Genomic DNA, 25,107 nt, shown 5'->3' with positions numbered 1-25,107 from the left:
CCACGCCAAGTGTCCCTGAGGCCAGAAACAGCCGCCAGCACAGCTGAGCACGGGGGGACCCCTCAGCCTGGCCTCAGGGGCTCTGAAGCCCCGGAGATTTGCACTTCCCGCCTGCAGCAGGACCATGGGAGCCGCCCCTGAGCCTGCCCTGAAGGCAACGCAGCAGCAGCCAGGGCTCCACAGCGGGCCAAGCCCCTGGGCCTGCCCACAGATCCTCTGCTCAAACCCTCGGGAATCCTGGCCACCCTCCCCTGGCACCTCCAGCCACTGCGGCCAAGCCTCGCTGCCGCTGCTGCAGCTCCAGCGCTGGCTGGGCCTGCACTGCCACAGCTGCTGGGGAGCACCGCGGCACAATTCCACCCTGGGGCTCACTCACACCCACACTCTGGGCTGCCTGCGACTGCACTGCTGCAAAATGTACCCATCCTGCTTCTTTTAAATCTTATTTCTCTGCTCAGAAAGGTTTCTCTACTCAAAGGTTTGCCTTTGGGAAAGAAATTTTAAAGGTTTTATTTAAGGGGTTCCCAGTCTGTTCGGATGTTAAACTCATCTCCACCACTCAATGGAGACGAGTTTAACATCCGAACAGACTGGGAATAGCCCAAAAGACACCCACAGAGATAACGACCAGCAACAAAACATCAACGCCCCGCAGCAAACAGCAACCAACAGCTACCCCAGACACTGCCCCCGCACAGCTGGAGACACCTTGTCTGGAAAAGGCTGAGAAGGAAATCCAGGAGTGTGGGCGGAATTCACAGCAGAGGGGAAGAAATCCGAGTCTAATAGGAAACCAAACACTAAAAACTTACACGACTTGGAAGCAATGAACATTAAAGCAGTGGATTTAGATTGGTTCAGACTACGTAAAGTTTAGGAAAAATCGAGTAAAACTGACATGTCTTGGAATGATTTTTTCTGCACAGCCGGGCTATGTGTGGATGAAAGTATTTCTGTTGCACATCCTGGCCAGAACCAAGCAATGCCTTGACTCTCTCACACTAAAGAGATTCTTGGAGAGTTTTTGTTTTCCCTACAGTTTCAGTGATAAGATTACAACATGAGAAACATTTTTTATAATAATCCTACTTTATATTGTCAGGTAGGTTTGGGACAGAAGGGTGAGAATCAATTTTTGGTCAGGGTTTTTCCATGTTCGCCTTTATGTTGCATTTTGCAAAATTGAAGAACTTTAACCGTGATACTTTTAACTCTTAAATAGTTAATACTTTTTTTAAAAAAAGCAGATTCCGGGGGGCCACATGTGACTCACCAGATGGCAGCCCTGGAAGAGAAGCTTTGGTTCTAGTCAGCCAGGAGAGGAGCTTTAGGAATGCAAATGAACCCTGCTGGGCAAAGCCTGGCCAATGTACCAGGGTCTCTTGCCTGGGGCAGGAATTGGGCTGGTTCCCCCTGCCCCTCACCCCGAGCTCTGCCTGCTTGCCCTGATGGAATTTGCACAGCTCAAGGCAGAGCCCGGGGTGAGGATATCTGACCCTGCGACAGAAACGGGTGAAGCTGCAAAGGGAAACAGCAAATGGAGAATGTTGGGAAAACTTCACTATAAATAAATGGGGGGGAATCATCCCTCTGCCCACTCCAACGTGTGCTGTCACTGTCTATGTTATATAGGGTGGATTAGAGCACTGAGATGTTCTTGCTACCACAAGTTCCGGGAAATCAGTTGGGAATCCAAGTATTTGATGATTTAATTAGAGACAAATGGTCAATTGATGCAGCCCTGGCTGGAGAGAGCGGCCAAAAATGGGGAGAAGATGAACGGCCAGCAGAACAAATCCTGCAACACCATGGACCAGCCCCTGGGAACCCAAACCAATTCATATCAGGAGCCACAGAACCCATTTCTCATTTCAATGGCACCATTAGATTACAAGCTGCCCTCGGAATAACCAACCAGACAGCTCCAGCTCCTGACCTTCCTGCTGAGCAATCCACTGAAATGAGGAACACAACATTTCACCATGGGATGGGATCAGATCATCTGTTAGCAGAGAAAAGAGGAGTTTGTGGAAAATCAAATGACTCAAACTGGTCTTGGCAAATAGAGACAAAGCAAAAGTGGTGAAACAGATAACAAAGGAAACAAAAAAGCAGCTCATGTACCAGTCCAAACGTGGAAAGGATGGGAATGGGACATGGTTTTGTGGTTCCCTGGCAGACCATGGGTTAAACGAATGCTGCTTCTGCTCTGATGTGCTACAGCACCTCTCACCTTTTTACCATGCTCCACACCTTGAGAGTGCAGCTCATTCAGCAGCTGAGCGAGGGGCCAGGGACTTGTAGATAAGGAAGTAAGGGGCGAAACCACCAGCTTCAATAAATGTTATTAATTAACACGGACTGCTGCTCGCAGAAAGTCCCGCTAAATTCCTGAGCGTCGAGAACAAAAAAGACTTAACAGAGCCGTGAATATCGGCTGTTCTACAAAAGTGGGGGTGCACATTAACGAGGACGTGCAGTTGGCAGATCGGGAGGTCTGAACCTTCCAAGTACCTCGGCCAGTGGGCAAAGGGAGAGGGAGATGAGCCGGGAAAATGAGGATAAAAAGGAGGCTGCGAACTACAACAATGGCAGCGAGCGCACGGCAAATGCGCCACGGCCTCTCCCTCTGCTCAGCAATAAAGTCACTTGTACAGGACTCCTCTGTCTCCTCGGGGCACGGAAACCTCCGGCCACGTGAATTTCCCCGCACAGCCCCGGGCACGGGGCAGCCGCCCCTGTGCCAGCCACAGGAACCGGGCCGAGCCAGCGCTGCTCCGGCAGCGGCTCCTGCCGAGGCAGCGGCCGCAAGGAGACCGCGGGCAGCCGCTCCCGCAGCGCCCTCACGGCAGCGGCACCACGGGCCGGACACGGCACAAGGAACCCGCCTGAGCCCCCTGCCGCCCCCGAGGCCCGCAGCGAGCCCCGAGCCCCCGCACAACCCAGCGCGGCTCCCACCTGCGCTGCGGCCGCCTCCCAGCTCCGCCGCCGCCTCACCGGTGGCTCCCGGTCACTCCCAGTATGGTCCAAATCTCTCCCGGTAGGATCCCAGTTGCCCCCGACACGGTCCCAGCGGCTCCCAGTCATGCCCTGTATGGTTCCTTTCACTCTCAGTCCCTCTCAGGAAGAGCCCAGTGTGGCCCCAGGCACTTCCAGGATGAGCCCGGTCACACCTTACCCGATGCCATTTGCCCCCGCTGTGGTCCCAGTTGCTGCCAGTATAAGTCCAGTCACCTCCAGTTTGATCCCAGTTACTCCCAGACACTCCCAGTACTATGCCAGTCACTCCAAGTGTCACCCCATCAGTCCCAGTATGATCCCAGTATGACCCCAGCATGGGGCAGCTGCTCCCAGTATGATCCCAGTTGCTCCCTGCATTATTCCAGTTTCTCTTCTTCACCCCTACTACAGATCTGATCACTCCCAGTATGATTCCAGTCAGTCCCAGGATGATCCAAACCATTCCCAGTCCCATCTCAATTGTCCCCTGCATGTTCCCAGTAGCCCTCAGTGTGGTCCCAGTATATCCCAGTATGATCTCTGCTGCCTCAGTTCTGCTCCCAGTGGGTTCTTTTCCCAGTCTGTCCCAGTCCATTCCAGTCTGTCCCAGTCTCTCTCCAGCAGCTGCTGCCCACCCCCCCGTCCCAACCCCATTCCCGGGCGCTGGGACCCCCCCCTGCACCCCCTTATCCTGCACCAACACCCCCCTGCACCCCCTTTCCCGGGTATCCTCCTCTCCCAGCCCCTGGATCCCCCATTTCCGTGAGCCCAGGGAGCCGCGGGCCCCCATTCCCGGCCAGCCCGGGGCACCTCAGCCCCAGCCTCCCTTTGCTGGGAAACCCGGCCTGGGCACGGGGCTCTGCGGCCGCTCTGGGATTTATGATCCCCCAAAGGAAAGGGAGAGAACAGCAGAGAGAGAGCGAGAGAGAAGGAGATTGGGAATCAGGGATCGGGTCCCAGCGCCCAGCCCTGCTCCGCCGGGGGTGGGACCCGCACCCGCAGCAAAAATTGGCTCCGCTGCTCCCGCTGCTTGCCCGGCTTTGGGCCGAGCCCAGCGGGGTCCGGGCAGAGTTTGAGCGCAGGGCCGGGAGTTCAGCAGAGCCCGGCCCGGGGGTCCCGCAGGGCGCGGCCCTGGAGGGTCCCAGGCGGATCCCCGAGGGATCCAGAGGGGTGCCAGGAGGGGATCCAGGTGAATTCCCTGGAATTCGCCCTTTCCCCCTCCCCCCGCGCTCCCTCGGGCATTTTGGCTTTCGCGTCTCTGCAGCCGCGATCGGGGACGGCTGCGATGGCCCCAGCGCTGGGGCTGGGGGTGCTCCGGGGGCTCCTGGCGGACCCGGGGGCCGCGACCAAAGGTGAGTGGGACCCCCCGAAACCGGGACCCCCCTGAACCGCAATTCCCGGGCACCGGGACCCCCTTGATCTTCCATTCCCGGGCAGGGGAACCCTCCTGAACCCCCATTTTGGGTCATGCCACCCCCCCCCCACTCCACTTCCCCAGCACCAGGACCCCCCTGTACCCCCCCATCTGGCACCGAGATCCCCTGAACCCCCATTTCTGTTCACCGGGACCCCCCTGAACCGCAATTCCTGGGCCCCGGGAACTCCCTAAACCTCCATTCCCGGGTACCGGGACTCCCCTGAACCCCCATTTTCGGTCCTGTGACCCCCTCAGCACCCTTTTTCAGCTCCGGGACCCCCCTGAACCCCCATTCCTGAGCACGCGGACCCCCTTGAGCGCCCATTTCTGGGCACAGGGACCCCCCTGTACCCCCTTGCCCAGCATTGGCACCGCCCTGTACCCCCTCATGTGGCCCCAGGACCCCCCTGAATCCCCATTTCTGGTCACCGACGCCCCCGGAACCGCAATTCCCGGCCACCGGGACCCCCTTGAATCCCAAATTCCTGGAAGGAAACTCCCCCCGAACCCGCATTCCCCGGCACGGGAACCCCCTGAACCCCAATTTTTGGGCACTGGGACCCCCCTGCCCCCCCTAATCCGGGCCTAGGATCCCCCCGCACCCCCGTCAGTGCTCTGGGACGCCCTGCACGCCCATTCCCGGCCACCTCGTCCTTCCCAGACCCCAGACCCGCCCTTTTCCTCGGCTTTTGGACCCCCAGATCTCCCAAATTTCGGCGTCCCCCCAGTTCCTCATTGCCGGCGCTTCCTGGAAGGGGTTCCAGGGGATCCCGGAGGGTCCCCTGGGGTTCCAGGGGGTCAAGAGACCCCCCTTGAACGTTCATTTCGGGGCACTGGGACCCCCCCTGTACCCCCTTCCTCAGCCCCGATAACCCCTGCACCCCCTTATCTGCAGCCTGGAACCCCCTGAGCCCCCATTCCCGGGCAGGGAAACCGCCCTGAAGCCCAATTTCTGGGCACCGGGATCCACTACATCCCCTTATCCGGCACCGGGACCCCCTGAACCTCAATTTTCAGGCACCAGGACCCCTTGAACCCCGGAACTCGGGAACGGAACCCCCCGGAACCCCATTCCTGGGCACCGGGACCCCAGTGCATCCCGTTATCTGGCCCTGGGACCCCCTGCACCCCTTTTCCCAGCACCAGACCCCAGCCAGGCCATTATCTGGCACCGGCACCCCTGAACCCCCATTCCTGGGCACCGGGACCCCACTGCATCCCCTTATACAGCACCAGGACCCCCTGAACCCCCATTCCACTGCACCAGGACCCCCGTGCACCCCCATATCTGAGACTGGAACCCTCCCAAACCCTCCGTTCTCAGGCACAGGGACCCCCCCCTGCACCCCCTTATCCAGCACGGGGACCCTCCTGCACCCCCTCATGCAGCACCAATGCCCCCCCGCACCCCCTTTCCCGGCCCTCCCCCTCTCAGACACCCCAGCCCCCGCTTTTCCTGGACCCCAGCACCCCCTGGACCCCCACTCCTGCCTTCCACAGCCCCCACCCACCACCTTCCTCAACACCGGGGCCCGTGCACCCCCTTTCCTGGGCACAGGGACCCCCTGGACACCCCATTGTTATAAAATTGACTCAAAACGAGTAATTTCCAATCAAAGAATTTATTAATTATTGAAGCAGTTATACTACGTAAGCAAAGGCTCAGCGCTGGGCGACAGGGGAGTCTCAGCTCCACCTACTGCCGCCCCAACTAGTTTCTGATTCAGTCCTTTTATCCTCTCCATCCTTCAGGAGTCCATGTTATCTCGGAGTTCTCTGCGCCTGCGCTGGTTGTTGCTAGGGGGTCATCCTTCTGTCTCCTGGTGGTCGGTGATAAAGGCTGCGGAGTCTTCCTCAGCCGCGTCTTCTTCACCCTATGTCCTTATTTGGTGACTTCTCTGTGGAAAATTACCAAAATCTTATGATTAACGCAATATGTGCCTTATCAAGCTTAAGCAAGCAAATATCCTGCCTTGCAGACTGTTTATCTGCCCCTGCCCCTTCCCCAGCTTTTCCCTGGTCATTATCTCTGTGAGTTATCTGCTTGTACCATTTGTCAGTGGGAAAGGTTTCCCTGCTGGCTGTTTATCTGCCCCTGCCCCTTCCCCAGCTTTTCCCTGGTCATTATCTCTGTGAGTTATCTGTTTGTACCATTTTCTGGGTGGGACTATGTGTGGGCTCCTGCAACCCCTTCCCTGGTATCCTTGTGGCTCATATCTCATGAAGTAGTACAGAAATAGTCAGCAGACAACTCTTGTAACACACTGGTCTCTTTCTCATGACAAACAAAATGTAGTCCCTCATCTCAATCCCCCCTTTGTTTTGATACTCAATTTTGTTCGTCAAAACGCTCTAATTCCCTTTTGCTGAGCTCCAGAGATTCTTCTGGATCATCCATCTTCAAGGTTCCGTATTTTGCTCGTGTGAGCATAAGGTGAGCAGCTTCTAATCTGCCTTTTACAATGCTAATCAATTTATTAAAAATACAAGGGCCAAACGTGAGTCCCAATAGTAAGAGAAGTAGTGGACCCGCTATCGTTGATAATAAAGTTGTAAGCCAAGGAGAATAGTTAAACCAAGATTCATAGCAGCTTTGGTGTTTTTCCCTTTCTCTTTGTCTTCTTTCTAGCCCCTCCCTTAGTTTTGCCATTGAGTCCCGTATAATTCCGCTCTTGTTTACATATGTGCAGCATTCTTCTCTTAAAGCAGCACATAGTCCTCCTTGTTGCAGGAATAATAGATTTAACCCCCTTCGATTTTGTAAGGCTGCCTCTGCTAGGGAATCTAATGATTCTGTGAGGTCTTTGATGGAGGTTTCGATCCTCCTGAGGTCTTCATCTACAGAGGCTCTTAGTTCTTGGAATCCTCGGTGTTGCTGTATGAGTGAGGCTATTCCTGTTCCTGTCCCGGCTGCAGCTATTCCTAGTAACATTGCTACAGTGAAGGTTGTGAATATTTCCCGTTTCACTATGTGGGGTCCTATATTTTGATATTGTTCATAAACGTACTCTACGGGGTGGTAAAGGACTCTGGGTACTATCAATACTTGAATGCAAAAGTCACTGGATTCATTAAATCGGTCTATATTTATACATGGGGTGACTCCGAGAGTGTTACAGACCCATTTAGTATTTGCTGCTGGCAGTATCCAGCTGGCAGGTTTCTTAGGGTCACTCAAATTCCCCATAACCTGACATAGATGTCGTTTTTCCACTGGTACTCGTCCTATACATCTTCCTCTCCCCGTTACCCTTGCCAAGGTTATCCCTCTCGATTCTTCTCCTTCTTTTTTCCATAGGCACCTAGCTGGGTTGGTCCCATTTACTCGTCTGCTTTTTGCTGTTACCCCTATGGCTTCATAGAACGGGGGGTTTACGGTGTAACACAGCCAACATTCCTCAGTTAGATTTGGATGGGTCTCATTCAGGACTAGGAAAGTGGCCTGTAATATTTTCCACAAGTCCCCTTCTCCCGGGTTTTCAGGTCCTCGGGTCGAATCAGTAAAGTTTTGCTTATACATTTCTGGAAGACTAGTGGTTGGGGCTGTTTCTGATTCATTTCCATTATTTTCTCCTAGCGTTAGTTCTCCAGCTATCGCCTGGTTTGGTCCAATCGGTTCGGGGTCGTGTGGCACGGTTGTCTTTTGGATTATAAAGTGCCCCCCTCTGTCTGTCCCTGGTTCCCATAATCGGGCTCCCCACATTTTCCCTAATAACCAGACTTGGTCTGTTGCTTTCTTGTGAAGGCCGCGATGACCTGGTTTCAGGGTCTAGCACTTCGATCTCCTTTGCGGGATCCCTTGTGGCCAATAACGGACGCTGACACCAATGTGGTGGACGGTTAAAGGCTTTTATTGAGAGGTCTTAAGGGTATTTATGGACTAAGGGGTCTCTCTACGTCAGACAGGGGTTTGGCTATACTTTCTAGGGTTAGTATGGAGTGGAAAGTTACTGGCATGCATAGGTTAGGGGGGCTACACGTCTGGCTACATTCCAAGGGTGATCCTTATCTATGGGGAGGGGGATAGAAGGATTCCTGTAACTTTCCGTTACAGCCCGAAATCTTCCGAGCGCCTGTCCCTGGCCTACCACACTGGTCATGTGGTTTTGTCACATTAATGTAAATCATATTGCATGTTCCATCTAACCCTCCTTCTTTCTGGGTATATGTGGAAGTGGGCTGTGTACACCCGTATGGACCCCATCCAGTTCTGATAAACCCGTCCTCGTTCCCCCCAAAGGAGCTTACTGATACACAGTCCCAATAAGCACAGTAAAAGTGTCCTGGATAGTTACAATACCCTTTTCCCGGGTTTGAGCTTGGACAAAAATAACATCCAAACTGATTTAAACATGGATTTACAGGTATTAAATCACACAAAGTACATAAAAAGCTGGGTGCGCCAGACGTGATTTTGGTCTGGATAACATACTGGTCTTCCCATCTAATCAGTGACCATTTGAAGGGTTGATGTGAATACCCTTCTGCCCTTGAACTTGTTACGATGCACCAGAAAAGAATTAAGGCTTGTAATTTGGGGCTGTCATTGTCGGAGCTCAGGTTGAATTTTACCTTTGGTTTCCCCAGTGGTGGGTTACCAATCCTGGGGCAGGACGGCCAACATTTCCTGGACATCCCATATGGGGGTCGAGGCTTCCGACGGACTCCACTGGTTATTACCTCTCTGCCTCGCCCGATGACTCGGTTGCTGCGAGCCTCGGGGTTTACCATCTTCTCGGCAGCAGGGGTATTCTTCAGGAGCCGGATAAACCTCCCGTTTCCACTTTTTAGCACTGGCGGCCCAGTTATCAGCTTTTATTAATGAGAGGTCACGCCGCAAATTGGGGGCTTTCTTCCGACACACCACTTCCAGGATGTCCAGGAGAAAGGGGATCGGTTCGTTAGGGTGGTAGCAGAACCGATCAGGATTTACCCCTTTGGAAAAGGTTTCCCACCACTCGTCAGATCCAATCTTTACCTCCCCCGTAGCAACTCTGCTACTAAGAATGATAGAAGTTAGTCTCCTCTCTTTCTCATAGCACGGCGTACAAATTCCCCTAGGTGTTCTACCACTCCGACAATGAGACCACCAAGGTTCGTGACACAATTTACAGGAAAAGCATACAAGGGGGTGACAGTCACAATCTAACCAGTTACACTTTAACCTAATATCTTTGTTTTGTGCTTTTTCCCCCTCCCATGTGTGCCCTTTATGTTCTAATCTTGGGGACTTAAAGTAGGGCTTTCTCAACTCGTCCTCTAAGAGTTTGCAATATCCAAGAGCCTCCTGATTCCCTATTAGGTGGGTTTGGAGATAATGGTTATCTCCAACCCAGATTATTATCCAAATCATTTATCAGTTCGTTTCAGCTTTAATTTGGTTTCTCCCGGGAGACTGCAAACCTCCCAGCTGTGAGGGGGTTTTACCGGTCCTTTTATGCGACTAGCATGAGTCCATCCTTTTTCAGCGGTTCGTATGGCTGCTTCTGTGGTGAGGAGTACTTGGAATGGTCCTTCCCACCTTGGAGTCAAGGGGTTTTCTTTCCAGCTTTTCACGAGCACCCAATCTCCTGGCTGTACCTGGTGTAAGATAAAATCTAAAGGAGGCCGTTGTGCTAACATACCTTTTTCCCATAATGCCTTTCTGTACTTTGTCAATTCCACCAAATATTTTTGCGTACATGTGTCATTAATGACAGGATGTTCGTTAGGATTTTCTAGGTTATACGGCATCCCATACATCATTTCAAAGGGTGATACCCCTAAATCAGCTCTAGGTCTTGTTCTTATATTTAGCAACGCTAGAGGAATACATTTAACCCAGGTCAAATTGGTTTCTGCTACCAGTTTGGTCAATTGCTTTTTTATTTCCCCATTCATTCGTTCAACTCGCCCAGAGCTCTGGGGATGCCAGGGGGCATGTTGTTCCCACCGTATGCCCAGAGCTGTTGCTAAGTTTTGGGTAACTTGGGAAATAAAATGCGGCCCTCTATCTGAGTCAATGACTTCTGGGACCCCGTATCTCGGGATTATCTCTTCCATCAATATTTTCGTAACTACTTTGGCTGTTTCTCTTACGGTTGGGAAGGCTTCCACAAAATGTGTTAGGTGGTCCACCAAGACCAAGAAATATTTGGTTCTCCCTACTTTGGGGAGCTCGGTGAAATCTATCTGAATGTGGGAGAAAGGCCTTTTCGCTAGCGGTCGGCCTCCCTCCGGTAATTTTCTCAAATTTTTTCTATTTACTTGTAAGCAAATTAGGCATCCTCTGGTTACTTGTTTGGCAATGTCCCAGATTCCCACACTCACATACTTTGCAGCAAAATAATCTACCAATCCCTGTGATCCCCAATGTGTTTTCTGATGTATCTTAGTCAGTAATCTATGTGCCAATGCTCTAGGTATTATTTCTCTGCCATCTGCTAATTTCCATGCTCCTTGTGCATCCCTTTTAGCTCCTAGTTTTTGTATTTTATTCTCTTCCTCTTTATTAAACTTGATGTCGGGGTCAGGTTCTGGCGTTTGGGAGTGTTCTATGTTTTCCTGCAAGGTGAGGAGTCTCAGGGCAGCCCGTTTAGCCTCCTGGTCAGCTGCATTATTTCCCCTACTTCTCAAATCCAGTCCTTTCTGGTGACCTTTCAGGTGAACTATAGCTATTTTTCGGGGTTTTCGTAGGGCACTGAGCACGTCTAATATTAATTTACGGTGAACTAAATCTTTCCCTTGTGAATTTATTAGTCCTCTTTCCTCCCATATTTTGCCAAATGTATGGACTACCCCATAGCTATATTTCGAGTCCGTAAAAATAGTCCCATCTTTTCCTGTTAACCATTCCAGGGCTCGTAGTACAGCATATAGTTCACATGCTTGGGCGGACCAGGATCCACTAAGGGGTCCCGATTCTATCACTTCCAGGTTGGGTCCCCTTATGATAACATATCCTGATTTTCTCCCTCCCTCAACTACTCTGGAGGATCCATCCACAAACAGTCTTCCTCCTTTTTCCAATTCTTCTTCTTCCAAATCTGGTCTGATTTTTGTCTGTTCTTCTATAGTCACTATACAATCATGTGTTAGTGCTTCTTCTGGTCCTCCATATAAGAAGGAAGCTGGATTTTGGATATTAGTAGTTTCTAGAGTTAAATTTGGAGCCTCAATTAATATTCCTTCATATTTTAGAAGCCTTGCGTCTGAGATCCATTTTTCAGCCTTTTGCTGTAAGACTCCCCGTATGTTATGGGGGGACAGCACTTTCAGACTGCTATTAAATGTAATTTTCCGGGCTTCTTCTACCAAAAGAGCACATCCTACAATTGCTTGTAAGCATGTAGGCCATCCTCTGCTTACTGGGTCCAAGATCTTTGGTAGATAAGCCACCGGTTTCCTTTTCTCTGCCCATTCTTGAGTAAGGACCCCATATGCGACCCCCTTGTCTACGTTTATGAACAAAAAGAAGGGTCTATTAGTATTAGGTAAACTTAATACCGGGGCATGGATTAGGCTCTCTTTAAGCTCTTGCAGCCTTTCGGTGTCCTCCTGATCCCATTTTAGGAGTCCCTCTTGAGTAAGTTTCTGATACAAGAAAGTCGCCTTACTACTGTAGTTTTCAATCCATTGTCGACAATAACCAGTTAGTCCAAGTATTTGCCTGATTTGTCTCTTATTTCTTGGAATTGGTAATGCTAAAATCGCCTGTATTCGTTCGGGGTCTATTCTCTTCTCTCCTTTCTTTAGATAATGGCCTAGGTATTTTACTTCTTCTTTGACAAATTGTAGTTTTGCCTTGGAGACTTTCAATCCCTTTAATCCTAAAAAGTTCAATAACTTAATACTTTCTTTCCGTACATTCTCTTCCTGCTGCCCCGCCAGGAGTAGATCATCTACGTATTGGATTAATGTAACCCCTGGCCCCACTTGGTAATCCTGTAAAATTTGCTCTAAAGCCTGCCTGAAGAGATTAGGGGACTCAGTGAATCCTTGAGGGAGTACCGTCCATCTTAATTGTTGTCTCCTTCCCGTATCGGGGTCTTCCCATTCAAATGCAAAATAATCCCGGCTTTCTTTAGCCAAAGGGCATGCCCAAAAGGCATCTTTGAAATCTATAACACTGTACCATAAATTCTCAGGCCCCAGTTTAGTCAAGAGGGTATAAGGATTTGCCACCACCGGGAACCGGGCTACAGTTCGCTTGTTTATTTCCCTTAAATCATGCACCAATCGATAGGTGCCGTTTGGCTTTTTAACTGGTAGGATGGGAGTATTGAAAGGAGACATACAGGGTTCTAACAATCCATTATTCAACAACCTTTCTATTTCTGGTTTTAATCCTCGTCTCCCTTCTGGGGATAATGGGTATTGCTTAATTCGGACGGGGACATCCGGATTTTTGATAGTTACCGAAAATGGAGTGATTTTTAGCTGTCCCACGCTCTCAGGCGTGTACCAGACTTCGGGGTTAATTTGCTTTTCATCTTCTACCCTTAAAGGGCATAATTTAATTTTTAATTCCTTATTATCTACACCTATACTAATCCCTAATTCTATAATCATGTCTCGCCCGAGCAGATTATAATCTGACTTGGGTACCAATAATAGATTTCCCATCCCTATTTTGGATCCTGATTCTATAGTCACATTTTTTATGATTTGTACTTCAAAAGGTTCCCCTTTTGCCCCTATGACAGTGGCAGTTTCTTTAGAGATGGTACATCCTTTTGGTAGGTTCTGTACCATGGATCTTTCTGCCCCCGTATCTACCAAGAATTCCATTTCTTGGTTGTGGGGACCCACTTTAAGTTTTATCAAGGGCTCTTTATGATTTTTCCGGGTCCCCACCAAATAGAGCCCCTGACCCCCCTAGTCCATTTGGAACTGCTTCTCGTCTCTGATTCGGACTCTACATTCTCGCTTAAAATGCCCTTTTTTTCCGCAATAAAAACACACCTTCACCCCTTCTGACTCCCCTATACTTTTCTCTTTTTGTTCATTCGAACCTCCCTTTCGCCCTTCTCTTTGGTACCTCCCCCCACCTGTTGCTGCGACCATCAACCTTACTTGTCTGCGGTCTCTTTCGTCGTCCCTACGGACATATACTTTCTGTGCCTCCCTAAGCAGTTCATCCAGCCCCCTGTCCTGCCAGTCCTCTAACTTCTGGATTTTCTTCTTTATGTCGTCCCACGATTTTAAAACGAAATGGACTTTCAGCATTGACTGTGAAGTTTGGCTATCGGGGTCCATTCCGGAGTACAATCGTAAGTTCCACCGTAATCTCTTGAGCCATTCCGTAGGCGACTCGTCCTTCTTTTGCCTATCGTTGAATGCCCGATCTATATTTTGCCCCCTCGGGACTGAGTCCCTAATCCCCTGAATAATTATGGTCCTTAAATCCTGCATATGTGTTCTATGTGCCGCATTTTGATGGTCCCAATGGGGGTTCTGTAGGGGCCATTTAGTGTCCGCAGCCGGGCCTTGGACATGCTGCGTGTCCCAAATACGCATTCCTTCCCTTCTTATCATATTCTGTTCTTCAGTAGAGAACAGAATGCCCAAAATGGTCTGCATTTCTTCCCAGGTATAGATGTTTGGTCCTAAGAACTGGTCGACCCTCTCGGCTACCCCAAAAGGGTCCTCTAATAAATGTCCCATGTCCTTCTTAAAGTCTCGTACATCTGCCGAACTCAAGGGGACAGTAATAAATCCTATACCCGCCTGTGGTCCACCCATGGGCATCTCCCGTAGAGGGAATAACCCCGTCTCAACCCTACTGCGGCTCCTTGTAATCGGGCCTTGGTAACCGGTTTGGTTAACCTCCCCTTGGTTACCCTCTTCATCATTGTTCGGTGCAGGTGGTTGTGGAGGTGGTGGGGCATTGGGTGCTAGCAGTGGGACATATGGGGGCGGTGCTATAATTAAGTCGCCCAAATGATTGTCCCTCTTCCCCTTTTTGTCCGGATCCCCTTTCCCTTCTCTTAATTGGAAAACATACACTTCGGGTCTTGCTACCCATATTTTGGCATAATCACTCTCCTCTTACGAGAAGGGCTCTTTAGAATTTACCCATAGGTTCAAGTCCTGTCGAACCCAGTCTTCAGATGATCCAAACACGGGCCAAAAAACTTTTTTGGAAATCTCTTTCCCACCCCATACTTCCATGCAATAATGTATCATTCTGGCCCTATCCTTAGTCTCGGTCTCCGGGTAATGCTTCCAATTACTAAGCATGAATCCTAGGGGGCTGTCCCTTGGAATGGGGGGGAGTTTGACTTGGGTTGGGGTCTTGCTTTTCCCCTGCCCCATTCGTCCGGAGTGCCTTCTTTCACTCTCAAATTCCTTTCACTTCCCCTTTTTCGTGGCCCGAGCCCTCGCGGGTCTACGGGAACCGCACTACTCAAGGGTCCGCACTCACTTGGAGAGTCCGGCTGCCGGCCCTCCTCTCATTCACACTTGTCCACCGCCACACTCCGGGATCCCAACCCCGCCCGAACGGATTCCCTTTTATACTTACGCGTCCTGCGTCTTCGTCCGGACTCCGTGCACAGATTATTAAGGGGGTCACCGGTATAATTTGTCCCGTTTGCTTACTAGTATATATTTTAGGGTCGTCGGTGAGAGTGGCGGAGGTTCTCCCAGAGGGGCCACCCGGAAAGCACTGGATGAGGCGCCCCCCACTCTGGGTAGATCTTACCCGATCCAAACTCTCATCCGAGTCACGACACCAAATTGTTATAAAATTGACTCAAAATGAGTAATTTCCAATCAAAGAATTTATTAATTATTGAAGCAGTTATACTACGTAAGCAAAGGCTCAGCGCTGGGCGACAGGGGAGTCTCAGCTCCACCTACTGCCGCCCCAACTAGTTTCTGATTCAGTCCTTTTATCCTCTCCATCCTTCAGGAGTCCATGTTATCTCGGAGTTCTCTGCGCCTGCGCTGGTTGTTGCTAGGGGGTCATCCTTCTGTCTCCTGGTGGTCGGTGATAAAGGCTGTGGAGTCTTCCTCAGCCGCGTCTTCTTCACCCTATGTCCTTATTTGGTGACTTCTCCGTGGAAAATTACCAAAATCTTATGATTAACGCAATATGTGCCCTATCAAGCTTAAGCAGGCAAATGTCCTGCCTTGCAGACTGTTTATCTGCCCCTGCCCCTTCCCCAGCTTTTCCCTGGTCGTTATCTCTGTGAGTTATCTGCTTGTACCATTTGTCAGCGGGAAAGGTTTCCCTGCTGGCTGTTTATCTGCCCCTGCCCTTTCCCCAGCCTTTCCCTGGTCGTTATTTCTGTGAGTTATCTGTTTGTACCATTTGCTGGGTGGGACTATGTGTGGGCTCCTGCAACCCCTTCCCTGGTATCCTTGTAGCTCATATCTCATGAAGTAGTACAGAAATAGTCAGCAGACAACTCTTGTAACACACTGGTCTCTTTTTCATGACGAACAAAATGTAGTCCCTCATCTCAATTCCCCCCCATTTATTTATAGTGAAGTTTTCCCAACATTCTCCATTTGCTGTTTCCCTTTGCAGCTTCACCCTGCTTTTTTTAAAAAAAGTATTAACTATTTAAGAGTTAAAAGTATCACGGTTAAAGTTCTTCAATTTTGCAAAATGCAACATAAAGGCGAACATGGAAAAACCCAGACCAAAAATTGATTCTCACCCTTCTGTCCCAAACCTACCTGACAATATAAAGTAGGACTATTATAAAAAATGTTTCTCATGTTGTAATCTTATCACTGAAACTGTAGGGAAAACAAAAACTCTCCAAGAATCTCTTTAGTGTGAGAGAGTCAAGGCATTGCTTGGTTCTGGCCAGGATGGGCAACAGAAATACTTTCATCCACATATAGCCCAGCTGTGCAGAAAACATCATTCCATGACATGTCAGTTTTACTCGATTTTTCCTAAACTTTACGTAGTCTGAACCAATCTAAATCCACTGCTTTAATGTTCATTGCTTCCAAGTCGTGTAAGTTTTTAGTGTTTGGTTTCCTATTAGACTCGGATTTCTTCCCCTCTGCTGTGAATTCCGCCCACACTCCTGGATTTCCTTCTCAGCCTTTTCCAGACCAGGTGTCTCCAGCTGTGCGGGGGCAGTGTCTGGGGTAGCTGTTGGTTGCTGTTTGCTGCGGGGCGTTGATGTTTTGTTGCTGGTCGTTATCTCTGTGGGTGTCTTTTGGGCTATTCCCAGTCTGTTCGGATGTTAAACCCGTCTCCATTGAGTGGTGGAGATGAGTTTAACATCCGAACAGACTGGGAACCCCTTAAATAAAACCTTTAAAATTTCTTTCCCAAAGGCAAACCTTTGAGTAGAGAAACCTTTCTGAGCAGAGAAATAAGATTTAAAAGAAGCAGGATGGGTACATTTTGCAGCAGTGCAGTCGCAGGCAGCCCAGAGTGTGGGTGTGAGTGAGCCCCAGGGTGGAATTGTGCCGCGGTGCTCCCCAGCAGCTGTGGCAGTGCAGGCCCAGCCAGCGCTGGAGCTGCAGCAGCGGCAGCGAGGCTTGGCCGCAGTGGCTGGAGGTGCCAGGGGAGGGTGGCCAGGATTCCCGAGGGTTTGAGCAGAGGATCTGTGGGCAGGCCCAGGGGCTTGGCCCGCTGTGGAGCCCTGGCTGCTGCTGCGTTGCCTTCAGGGCAGGCTCAGGGCGGCTCCCATGGTCCTGCTGCAGGCGGGAAGTGCAAATCTCCGGGGCTTCAGAGCCCCTGAGGCCAGGCTGAGGGGTCCCCCCGTGCTCAGCTGTGCTGGCGGCTGTTTCTGGCCTCAGGGACACTTGGCGTGGGCCCCTTGGCCACCAGTGGTGCTGCTTTGCACTCCTTAGGCAGGAGCCGATGGCCTGGCTGGGTGTTGGCAACAGCAAAGTCCCAGGGCAGGCTCTGTGCCAGCCCAGCTTCCTGGGGGAGAGATTCCACAGGAGACAGGATCCTGGCTACAGCCTGCCTTACATTTACATCCCTTATTTCCACCCTGCACTAGGTGGAGAATTGCCCAGGTAAGGAATTCCAGACATGAATTCCAAGGGAGATAATTGAATATCTGCCTTGGGTCTGGCTCTTTTTCTTGCCAAGGCCAATGGCAAAAGCTGTACCCATGGCATCTTGGTTTCCATCTCCGGCTTCCAAAGGTGTTTCTTTATTTCCCCATTCATTCTTTCTACCCAACCCGAGCTCTGGGCTTGCCAGGGGTTATGGAGGTCCCATTGTATTCCTAAAGCTGCCATAACCCCCTGAAGGGTCTTTCCTGTAAAATGAGTTCCCCATCTGAATCTATTGCTTCCACAATCCATTATCTTTGAATTATTTGTTTTAGCAATAGGTTAATAAGTGATCCAGTGCTTGCTGAAGCAGTCAGAATTGCTTTTGCCCCCCTGTTAGGTGCCATGGTGTCAGCAGAAGATTTTGAAGCCTTCCTGCTCAGGGCATTTCAGTGCCAGGCTCTTACAAGCACCCACAGCTCCTTGGGTTGAGCTGAGCATGGGCCGGTGACCTGCGCTTTGTCTGATTCCCCTTCCTTAATAACAGCCTGTCTTGTAGGTCTTTTCCCTTCTGCTGCCCTTGCAGAGCCATCCACAAACACATTGTCTCCCTCAGGCCAGGGAATGTCCCATCAATCTCTCCCAGCCTAGCTCGGGAGCTCTGTCCCTTGAGTGCAGTCCTGGGTTCCTTGCCAGCCCCTCTCCAGGCTGTTCAAACAGGAGGCTGGGTTAAACCCTTGCCCTGTCCTCAGTTCTGAATCCTCCTGTGCCACTGAACAAGTTTCATACTGTAATCACCGAGCCCTGCTCATCCATTTAGAGGCTCTTTTGGTTGTCAAAGCTTTAACTTGATGCCAGACTTGAACTCTAGGAGATCCTCCTGTTGTCATCAGTTTTCAGCCTCTGCTCCCACGGAAGCTGTGGCTGCACAATTCTGCAGACAATGAGGCTGCTCTCTGGCCACTGGGTTAAACATTTTAGCACAAGAATTCCTTTGGCAAGACCCTGTTTAACGTCCACCTATAATTCAAATTCTTTTTCCCTGTCTGGAAGGCCCAGGCCACTCGCCTCAGTTAATCTTAATTTTAACACTTGAAAATTCTGTGTTTCCTCCTTGTGTCCATCCATCCAGTTTGTTGACTGGCAAGATAGGAGTGTTGTAGGGAGACACCCTTGGCTCCAATGCCCTGCCTTTAACAGGGACTCAATACCAGGCTGTGAGCCCTTCCTTCCCTCTCTTGGAACAGGGTATTGCTTGTCCTGGTTGCTTTAATTTGTAGAGGCTCCATATCTAATTTTCTGTACTTCCCTGGGACTGCCCACACTTCTGGGTTCACTTCAGCATAGGCCTTGTCAGACTTTTGACACAGAGGTACAACAGAACTAGCCTCTGTATCCCTTTTTACAGTATTAAAATCCAGCTCTCAAACTCCTTCCTAGTTAATTACAATCACAGGAAGAAGAAAAAGAAATTTATTTCAAACCTATCCCCCACAGCTTCTAATAGTGGTTGAACAAATCATACCTGCTCATCTTTCCCACTCATTCCCTTAAAAATTAAAATATTCTTTACTATTTTCCCCTTTAGGTCTAAGATTCAGAGCAGATTGAGAGGCCCCTGTGTCCATCAGAAAATGCCTCCTCTCAATGCAGACCCACCTGAATGTTCTCAAGGGCTCCAGTGTGGAGGGTCCCTGGTGTGATGGGAGCTGTGACAGCCCTGCCAATCCATGTCCATCACGGGCTGGACTTGCTGGTCCTGAGGGTGCTGCTGTCTCTGCTTGCAGTGTCCTTGTGCCCTGCAGCCGGAGCCCTGATTCCTTGCCAGGGGCTGTTTGGGTGGGCTGTGCCCTGCCGAGGAGGGCAATGCCTCTGCCGGGTGCTTGTGGCCGAGCCGTGCCCTGGGTGCTGGGGCCCCCTTGGGCCCTGGGGCTGATCCCTCAGGGGCTGTAGGAGCTCTGCCCTGGCCTTTGCCTTCAGCTTGGCCTTTTGCTGCTCCCTTCTTGCATTCACCTGCTGGGCCTTTGTGCCCAAGTGCTGCAGGGCCTTCTTCTGCCCCTCCTGCAGCCCCCCTCAGTGCCTGTGGGTGCTTGTCTTGCTTTACAAGACAGGTGTCTGCTTGGGAAGGCAGAAAAAGCCTCTCTTGGAATGGAGAATGCAAAGCCCCTCCCTCTTAATTTTTAGGATAGTGAAATCAAGGGGCTCTCAGGCAAAGATATGGGATTAGGAATAACGGTTCTTTACTAGTGTGTATAATATAATAATAGTAGTGTGTATCAACAGCTCCGGCAGTGACAACAAACAGAGCCCGGAGCCGGTCCCGGCCTTTCGGCCGCGGCGCTTTCCCCTTGGGTGCAGTTCCGGGCACGGCCGGCAGGGGCGCCGGTGGCTCCCGCGGGGCGGGGCAGCGCATCCCTGCCATGGGAACCTCTCTTCACGGCAATAGAGCAATCCCTTCATCTAACTCTTTCACTTTTTTACCTTCTGTAGCCTTTCTCCCGTGTTTTGAGAAAGAATTTGGAGAGGGCTGCCTTTTAACTGAGCTCCTCGTGTTTCGATAAGGTGCTTCCTGTAGAGAGAGGGATTTTCCCTGAACAGCAGGAGCTGTGGTTACCAAGGGGACGTAACTCAGAGCAGGAGGGGTCAGGGGAGGATATCCCGCCGAGGCTCGGTCGGAGTGTGGGCAGGGTCTGCTGCCGGAATCGCCAGAGGGGGATCTTCCCGTGGAGGCCGAGCCGGAGCGTGGGCAGCCCCCACATGGCTTCTGGCGGCTGATCCGGCAGCTCCCGGCAGAGAAAAGGCAGGTGGGAGACCCCGGCAGCAGCAGCGGCGCTGCCCAGCGCAGCTGGCACGGGCAGGGCAGCCGGGGATGGGATGGCTGGGACCCGCCCTCGGTGCGGTCGGCGCGGTGACCTCGGCCCACGCGGCAGGACAGAGCAACCCCATCTTGCCCAGCATGGCCGGCAGAGCCGCCGCGGGCCGGGCAGTGGGACCAGGGCACACAAATTCACCACCAGCGCCGGGGCAGGTGGAGCTGCCCTGGGCAGTGAGCCCGCACCTGGGATGGAAACCGGGGCAGGCGGAGCTGAGGCGGGCAGCGAGCCGGGACCCGGGACAGGCGCCTCGGCCGCCAACGGAGGGGGCAAGAGCTGCAGAGGATCCCACTCTCTTTCTGACTTTTCCTCTTGTTCCCCTCCCTTTCATTTCCCCTTTTTATTTTCTTGGTTTTTTCCTCGGGTGTTTCTGATACTTCAAAGATTTTTATTCTCCTAAAATCTCCTGTCTAACATATGGCATCTTCTCTTTCTTCTAGATTAAATGGGTTTTTTTCCAAATAAATCCAGAACCTAACAAATCTAAACTTCTGCTTGGATATTTTGAAATGGTCGGCGAGCTAACTCATGACCTCCTAATGTTGTTTTTCTCATCACCTTTTTCTTTATCCTTTGGCAAATTAAGCATCTTTCAGTTACTTGCTTTGCTACACCAAAAATCCCAGTGCACCCAAAATTCCTTAAGAAATGATCACACAAAGCTTGAGTACGCCAGTGGGGTTTGTGATGCACGTCTTCTAATCTTTTCCTAGTAAGCACATTTTATTAAGTAATTGTCTTCCATGTAGAAGTTTCTATTTCCCTGATTTATCTTGTTCATTTCCTATCTTGTTTAATTCTTTTTTCTCGGCTTCCCTAAACTTTGGAATTTCCAGTTTTTCCTCGTTTGGAGTTAATATTAATATAACTCTTTCAGCTCCATTTTCTGCTGTATCCTTAGCTTTGTGATGTGCCCCCAGTTTGCCCAGTTTGCCTCTCCTTTGGCCCGGGCCGGGTTCCCCCCGCCCGCAGCGGCTGGGAGCAGCCGAGAGCCCCGCGCTGCCCATGCCGACCTGGCCCGGCTCCATGGCCGCTGCTGCCGCGGGCTGCGAGGGCTGCGGGAACGGGGCACCGAGGGTGTGGCTGCTGCTGGGGGAGGAGGAGGAGGGAGGGAAGGGCAGGGATGGAGGGCGAGGAGGAGGCGGGTAAGGGGGGAGGAGGAGGAGAAGGAATGGAAGGGGCGGGATGGAAGAGGAGCAGGAGGTGGGGATAAGACAGGGGAGGAGGAGGAGGGGGGGATGGAAGAGGAGGAGGAGGAGGAGAAAGAGCAGGGAAGGAGGCGGGGTTAGGGGGAGGAGGAGAGGGAGGTGGAGATAAGACAGAGGAGGAGCGGGAGGAAGAGGAAGAGGCGGGAAAAAGGCGGATCAAGGCTGAGCTGCGGGAGCCACGCGGTCTCGATCCCTGCCTGAATTCACAGCCCCCACCTGTGGATCATCGCCCCCCCCCCCCCATGGCTCCGGTGAGCGGGGAGGGGGAGCCCGGCCCGGATATCCCGGGGGGTCCCTGGGTTGGGTTTTTGGGGGGATGTTTGGAGAACGAAGAAGTCCAAGGGTGAGCGGAAAAGGCCCCTCGGGGGGACATCGGGGGGTGGCGGTGGCGGCTGCCGGCAGAGGCAGCCTGGAGGAGCAGAGCCCTGTGTCCCCCAGGAGGCCAAAGTGGGGAGGCCAGAGAGGGGGGAGCGCCGCCATTGGCGGGAGCCTCAAGAGCCTGGAGAGGGGCAGGGGGGACTCCTTGGAGCCGCTGCAGCCCAGAGCAGAGAATGAGGGGAGAAGGGAGCCCGGGAGCCCAAAGAGCCCTGGCATCCCAAAATGGGGAGAGCCAAGAGGGGGCAGTGCGTCCCCAGAGACGGCCTGGGGGGATCTGGTTGCCCTTGCCTGTGGCACGGAGGCAAATCCCATGCTGTCCTTGTCCTTCCTCGCCCAGGGCAGGAGCTGAGCATGGAGAGCAGGGAGGACAAATGCCCGCGGCAGAACCTGGTGGCAGAGGCCGTTTTGAGCGGCTCCACGGCGCAGGAAGCCAACGGGGAGGAAAAGGCCCGGAGATGCCGCACGAGGAGGGGCTGCAAACGCAGATGGCGGGGATGTGAGGGGGAAAGAGCCAGCCTGGGCCGGGAAGGAGGCCGGAGATGGAGCCAGAGCTCGGAGCTGGTGCTCCATGAGCAGCTCCATGATGGGGAGAAGCCCCACATGTGCATGGAGTGTGGGAAGAGCTTCAGGAGGAACTCCGAGCTGATCAGGCACCAGAGGATCCACACTGGGGAGAGACCCTATGAGTGCTCCAAGTGTGGGAAGAGGTTTCAGACCAGCTCCAATCTCCTCCTGCACTATCAGAGTCACACAGAGGAGAGGCCATTCCAATGCCCCGACTGTGGGAAGGGATTCAAGCGCAACTCCGCCCTCGTCACCCATCGGCGCATCCACACAGGGGAGAGGCCCTACGAGTGTGATAAATGCAGGAAGAGTTTTCAGACCAGCTCTGATCTCCTCCAGCACTATCGGATTCACACGGATGAGAGGCCATTCCGCTGCCCCAGCTGTGGGAAGGGATTCAAGTACAACTCCCACCTCGTCCTTCACCGGCGCATCCACACCGGGGAGAGGCCCTACGAGTGTCCCCAGTGTGGGAAGAGCTTCTCCTGCAGCTCTACCTTGACCCGACACCAACGGAGGCACCGGTAAGGGAAGCCCTGCGAGTGCCCCGAGTGCGGGAAGAGCTTCGTGCGCTGCTGCAGCTCCATCCCCCACTGGAGGAGGCACTTTGGGCACAGCCCTGGTCACTCACATTCCCTGTGATCCATGTTGGGAACACACCTACCTGCTTCTCCTTTGTTTGGCCTGAATTTTTTTCTCTTCTCCATCTCTCTCTACTCCAAAAGCCAAGAGGGATCTATCTGTCACCTCAAAACCACTCAAATCCCTCTGAAAATAACTGAATTTTAACCCAAAAAGGCTCAATCCTACCTTCAATTCCTTGTTCCCTCCTCAAAAAAACTCAATCCCATGCTAAACTCTCCATTCCACAGCCACCAGGGTATAATGGGGTTGGAAGGAGATTGGGAGAAGTGGGATCCCAATTTTGAGCAGTGGGATGGGGATTGTGTGGGCCTGGGTGTGTAGGATGTATTTGATAGCAAATAAAACTTTCCGAGTTACTGATTCTGTCCCGTTCATTTTCAGTCAGTTCTGTTTGCAGAGTGCCACCTTCTCAGCTGATTCAATTCCTATAAAATTCCCATTTTTTAAATCATCTAACCCAAACAATCCAAAACCCAATATTGAAATAAAACCACCCACACACAATTTTTTAAAAATAATTTTAATTTTTCAAGAGTACTTTAGGATGTTATTAAAGTTTAATTGTTTGGTTGAAATGTCTGAGAAATTATAGTGGTGTTTGGTTTTGTGTTTAGTATATTTGTAATATGAATTGTTTAACTAAGAGGTGTTAGATTGCCTGTTTTTTTCTTTAGATTTTTTTATCTAAAGTACATTAGTCATCGAGTTAAAATTTTCAAAAGATATTTCTTGATATATAATTTGTTTATTTATATGCATTGGTAATATTATAGTAATAGTTATTTTTGGTTTGAGTTAAATCATAGTTGGAGTATTGTAAAGAAGAGTTGAGATTTTTTTTAATAATTTATTTAATTTCAATTATTATTTCTTTGTTTATAGTTTTATTGCAATTTGTTGAGGGGATAGGAAGGAAGTTCAAGGGCAGGAACATTTTTTCCTGGCTGGGAACTGGAATTCCAGACCCTGGGAGTGTGTGCAGGACCCCACAGACTGGGATCAAATATGGGCTGGGATCAAAGATGGACTGGGATCAAATATGGGCTGGGATCCTTTGGATTGGGGCTGCACAGACTGGGACCATATGGATCAGGACCACACAGACTGAGATCAATTGGACTGGGATCAAATATGGACTGGGACTGTTTTTTAAAGTAACTTTGTTATATAGTTTTTATTTCTGTCATTAATTAAGCTCAGTGAAATGACTGCTTCTGTTAAACTGCCTGCTTGGATGGGATAACATCCAGTGCACCCAGGATGAGGACACCTGTACAGATCTGCCAACTATCAGCACTCCCTGTCTGAAGGCAGAGTGCACCAAGGCCCAAAACCTGGAGGTGATAAAGAGAAGGAGCCAAAACCACAGCCAAGAAACACACATGCTCTGAAAAGGCAGACCCAGGGAGGGGCCATGTAAAATCATTCTTGGAATATGTAAAGTAGTTTATGGATATGCATGAGGCTCTATGAATATGCACCAGGCTGATGTAAGGGGAAAGGTATTTCAGGGCAATGCAGATTCCTTGGTTGTGGTTTTAGTCCATTCTTATCACCTCCAGTTTTTGGGCTTTGGTCCACTCTGACTCTGAGAAATTTAGGTTTTGGGATTTTTAGTATGTTGTGGATGGAAGCAAAATGGAGGGCCCAGTGTTTCGTCCTGGGTTTCTTCTTCATGCTTCTTCCTTCTTCTTCATGAGTTTGGGTGGCTTTTTGTAATTGGGCAGAAATTCCACATTGCAGGCTCTTTGGGATCAGTTATTGGGTTAAAAGGGAAAATAATCTAGGTGTCAGTTCCTAATTGGATAGTTTAGTCTTAAAAGACCTTGGAACAAGAGATTGTGGGACATTTTGTGCCTTCTACTGAAAAGCTGCTGAACTCCCAGTAATGAGGCTGTTTTACTGATAAGAAATAATAAACACTTGAGTCTGAACATGAATTACTGTCTCAAGTGCCTTCAATCCAGAGCCAGTGAAACCGACAACTGGTACCCCACAGCTTGAGGTAGTGCCAAGGCAGAACTTGTTCATGCTCTTTTCCCCTGGTGATTTTCTACTCCCG

The 25,107-nt window shown here is 50.9% G+C and overlaps 2 protein-coding genes across 2 annotated transcripts in view; one reads left to right on the top strand and one right to left on the bottom strand.

Moving 5' to 3' along the window:
- LOC143696048 (serine/threonine-protein kinase pim-3-like) overlaps positions 1 to 9,148 on the bottom strand; it is a 57,863-nt gene extending 48,715 nt beyond the window's left edge. Inside the window, exon 1 of the mRNA XM_077191254.1 lies at positions 9,098 to 9,148. Coding sequence (XP_077047369.1) covers positions 9,098 to 9,148 — 51 coding nt within the window. The remainder of the gene's footprint in view (positions 1 to 9,097) is intronic.
- The window catches only part of LOC143696104 (uncharacterized), a 77,841-nt gene extending 53,014 nt beyond the window's left edge, over positions 1 to 24,827 (top strand). The window contains exon 3 of the mRNA XM_077191311.1: positions 22,179 to 24,827. Within this exon, the coding sequence (XP_077047426.1) occupies positions 22,188 to 22,928 (741 nt within the window). The 5' untranslated portion in view covers positions 22,179 to 22,187 and the 3' untranslated portion in view covers positions 22,929 to 24,827. The remainder of the gene's footprint in view (positions 1 to 22,178) is intronic.
- The last annotated feature ends 280 nt before the right edge of the window (positions 24,828 to 25,107 follow it).

The sequence above is a fragment of the Agelaius phoeniceus genome, chromosome 28 (assembly GCF_051311805.1).
Source record: "Agelaius phoeniceus isolate bAgePho1 chromosome 28, bAgePho1.hap1, whole genome shotgun sequence".
NCBI classification, from domain to species: Eukaryota; Metazoa; Chordata; class Aves; order Passeriformes; family Icteridae; genus Agelaius; species Agelaius phoeniceus.
This window is presented reverse-complemented; position numbering and strand designations above follow the sequence as displayed.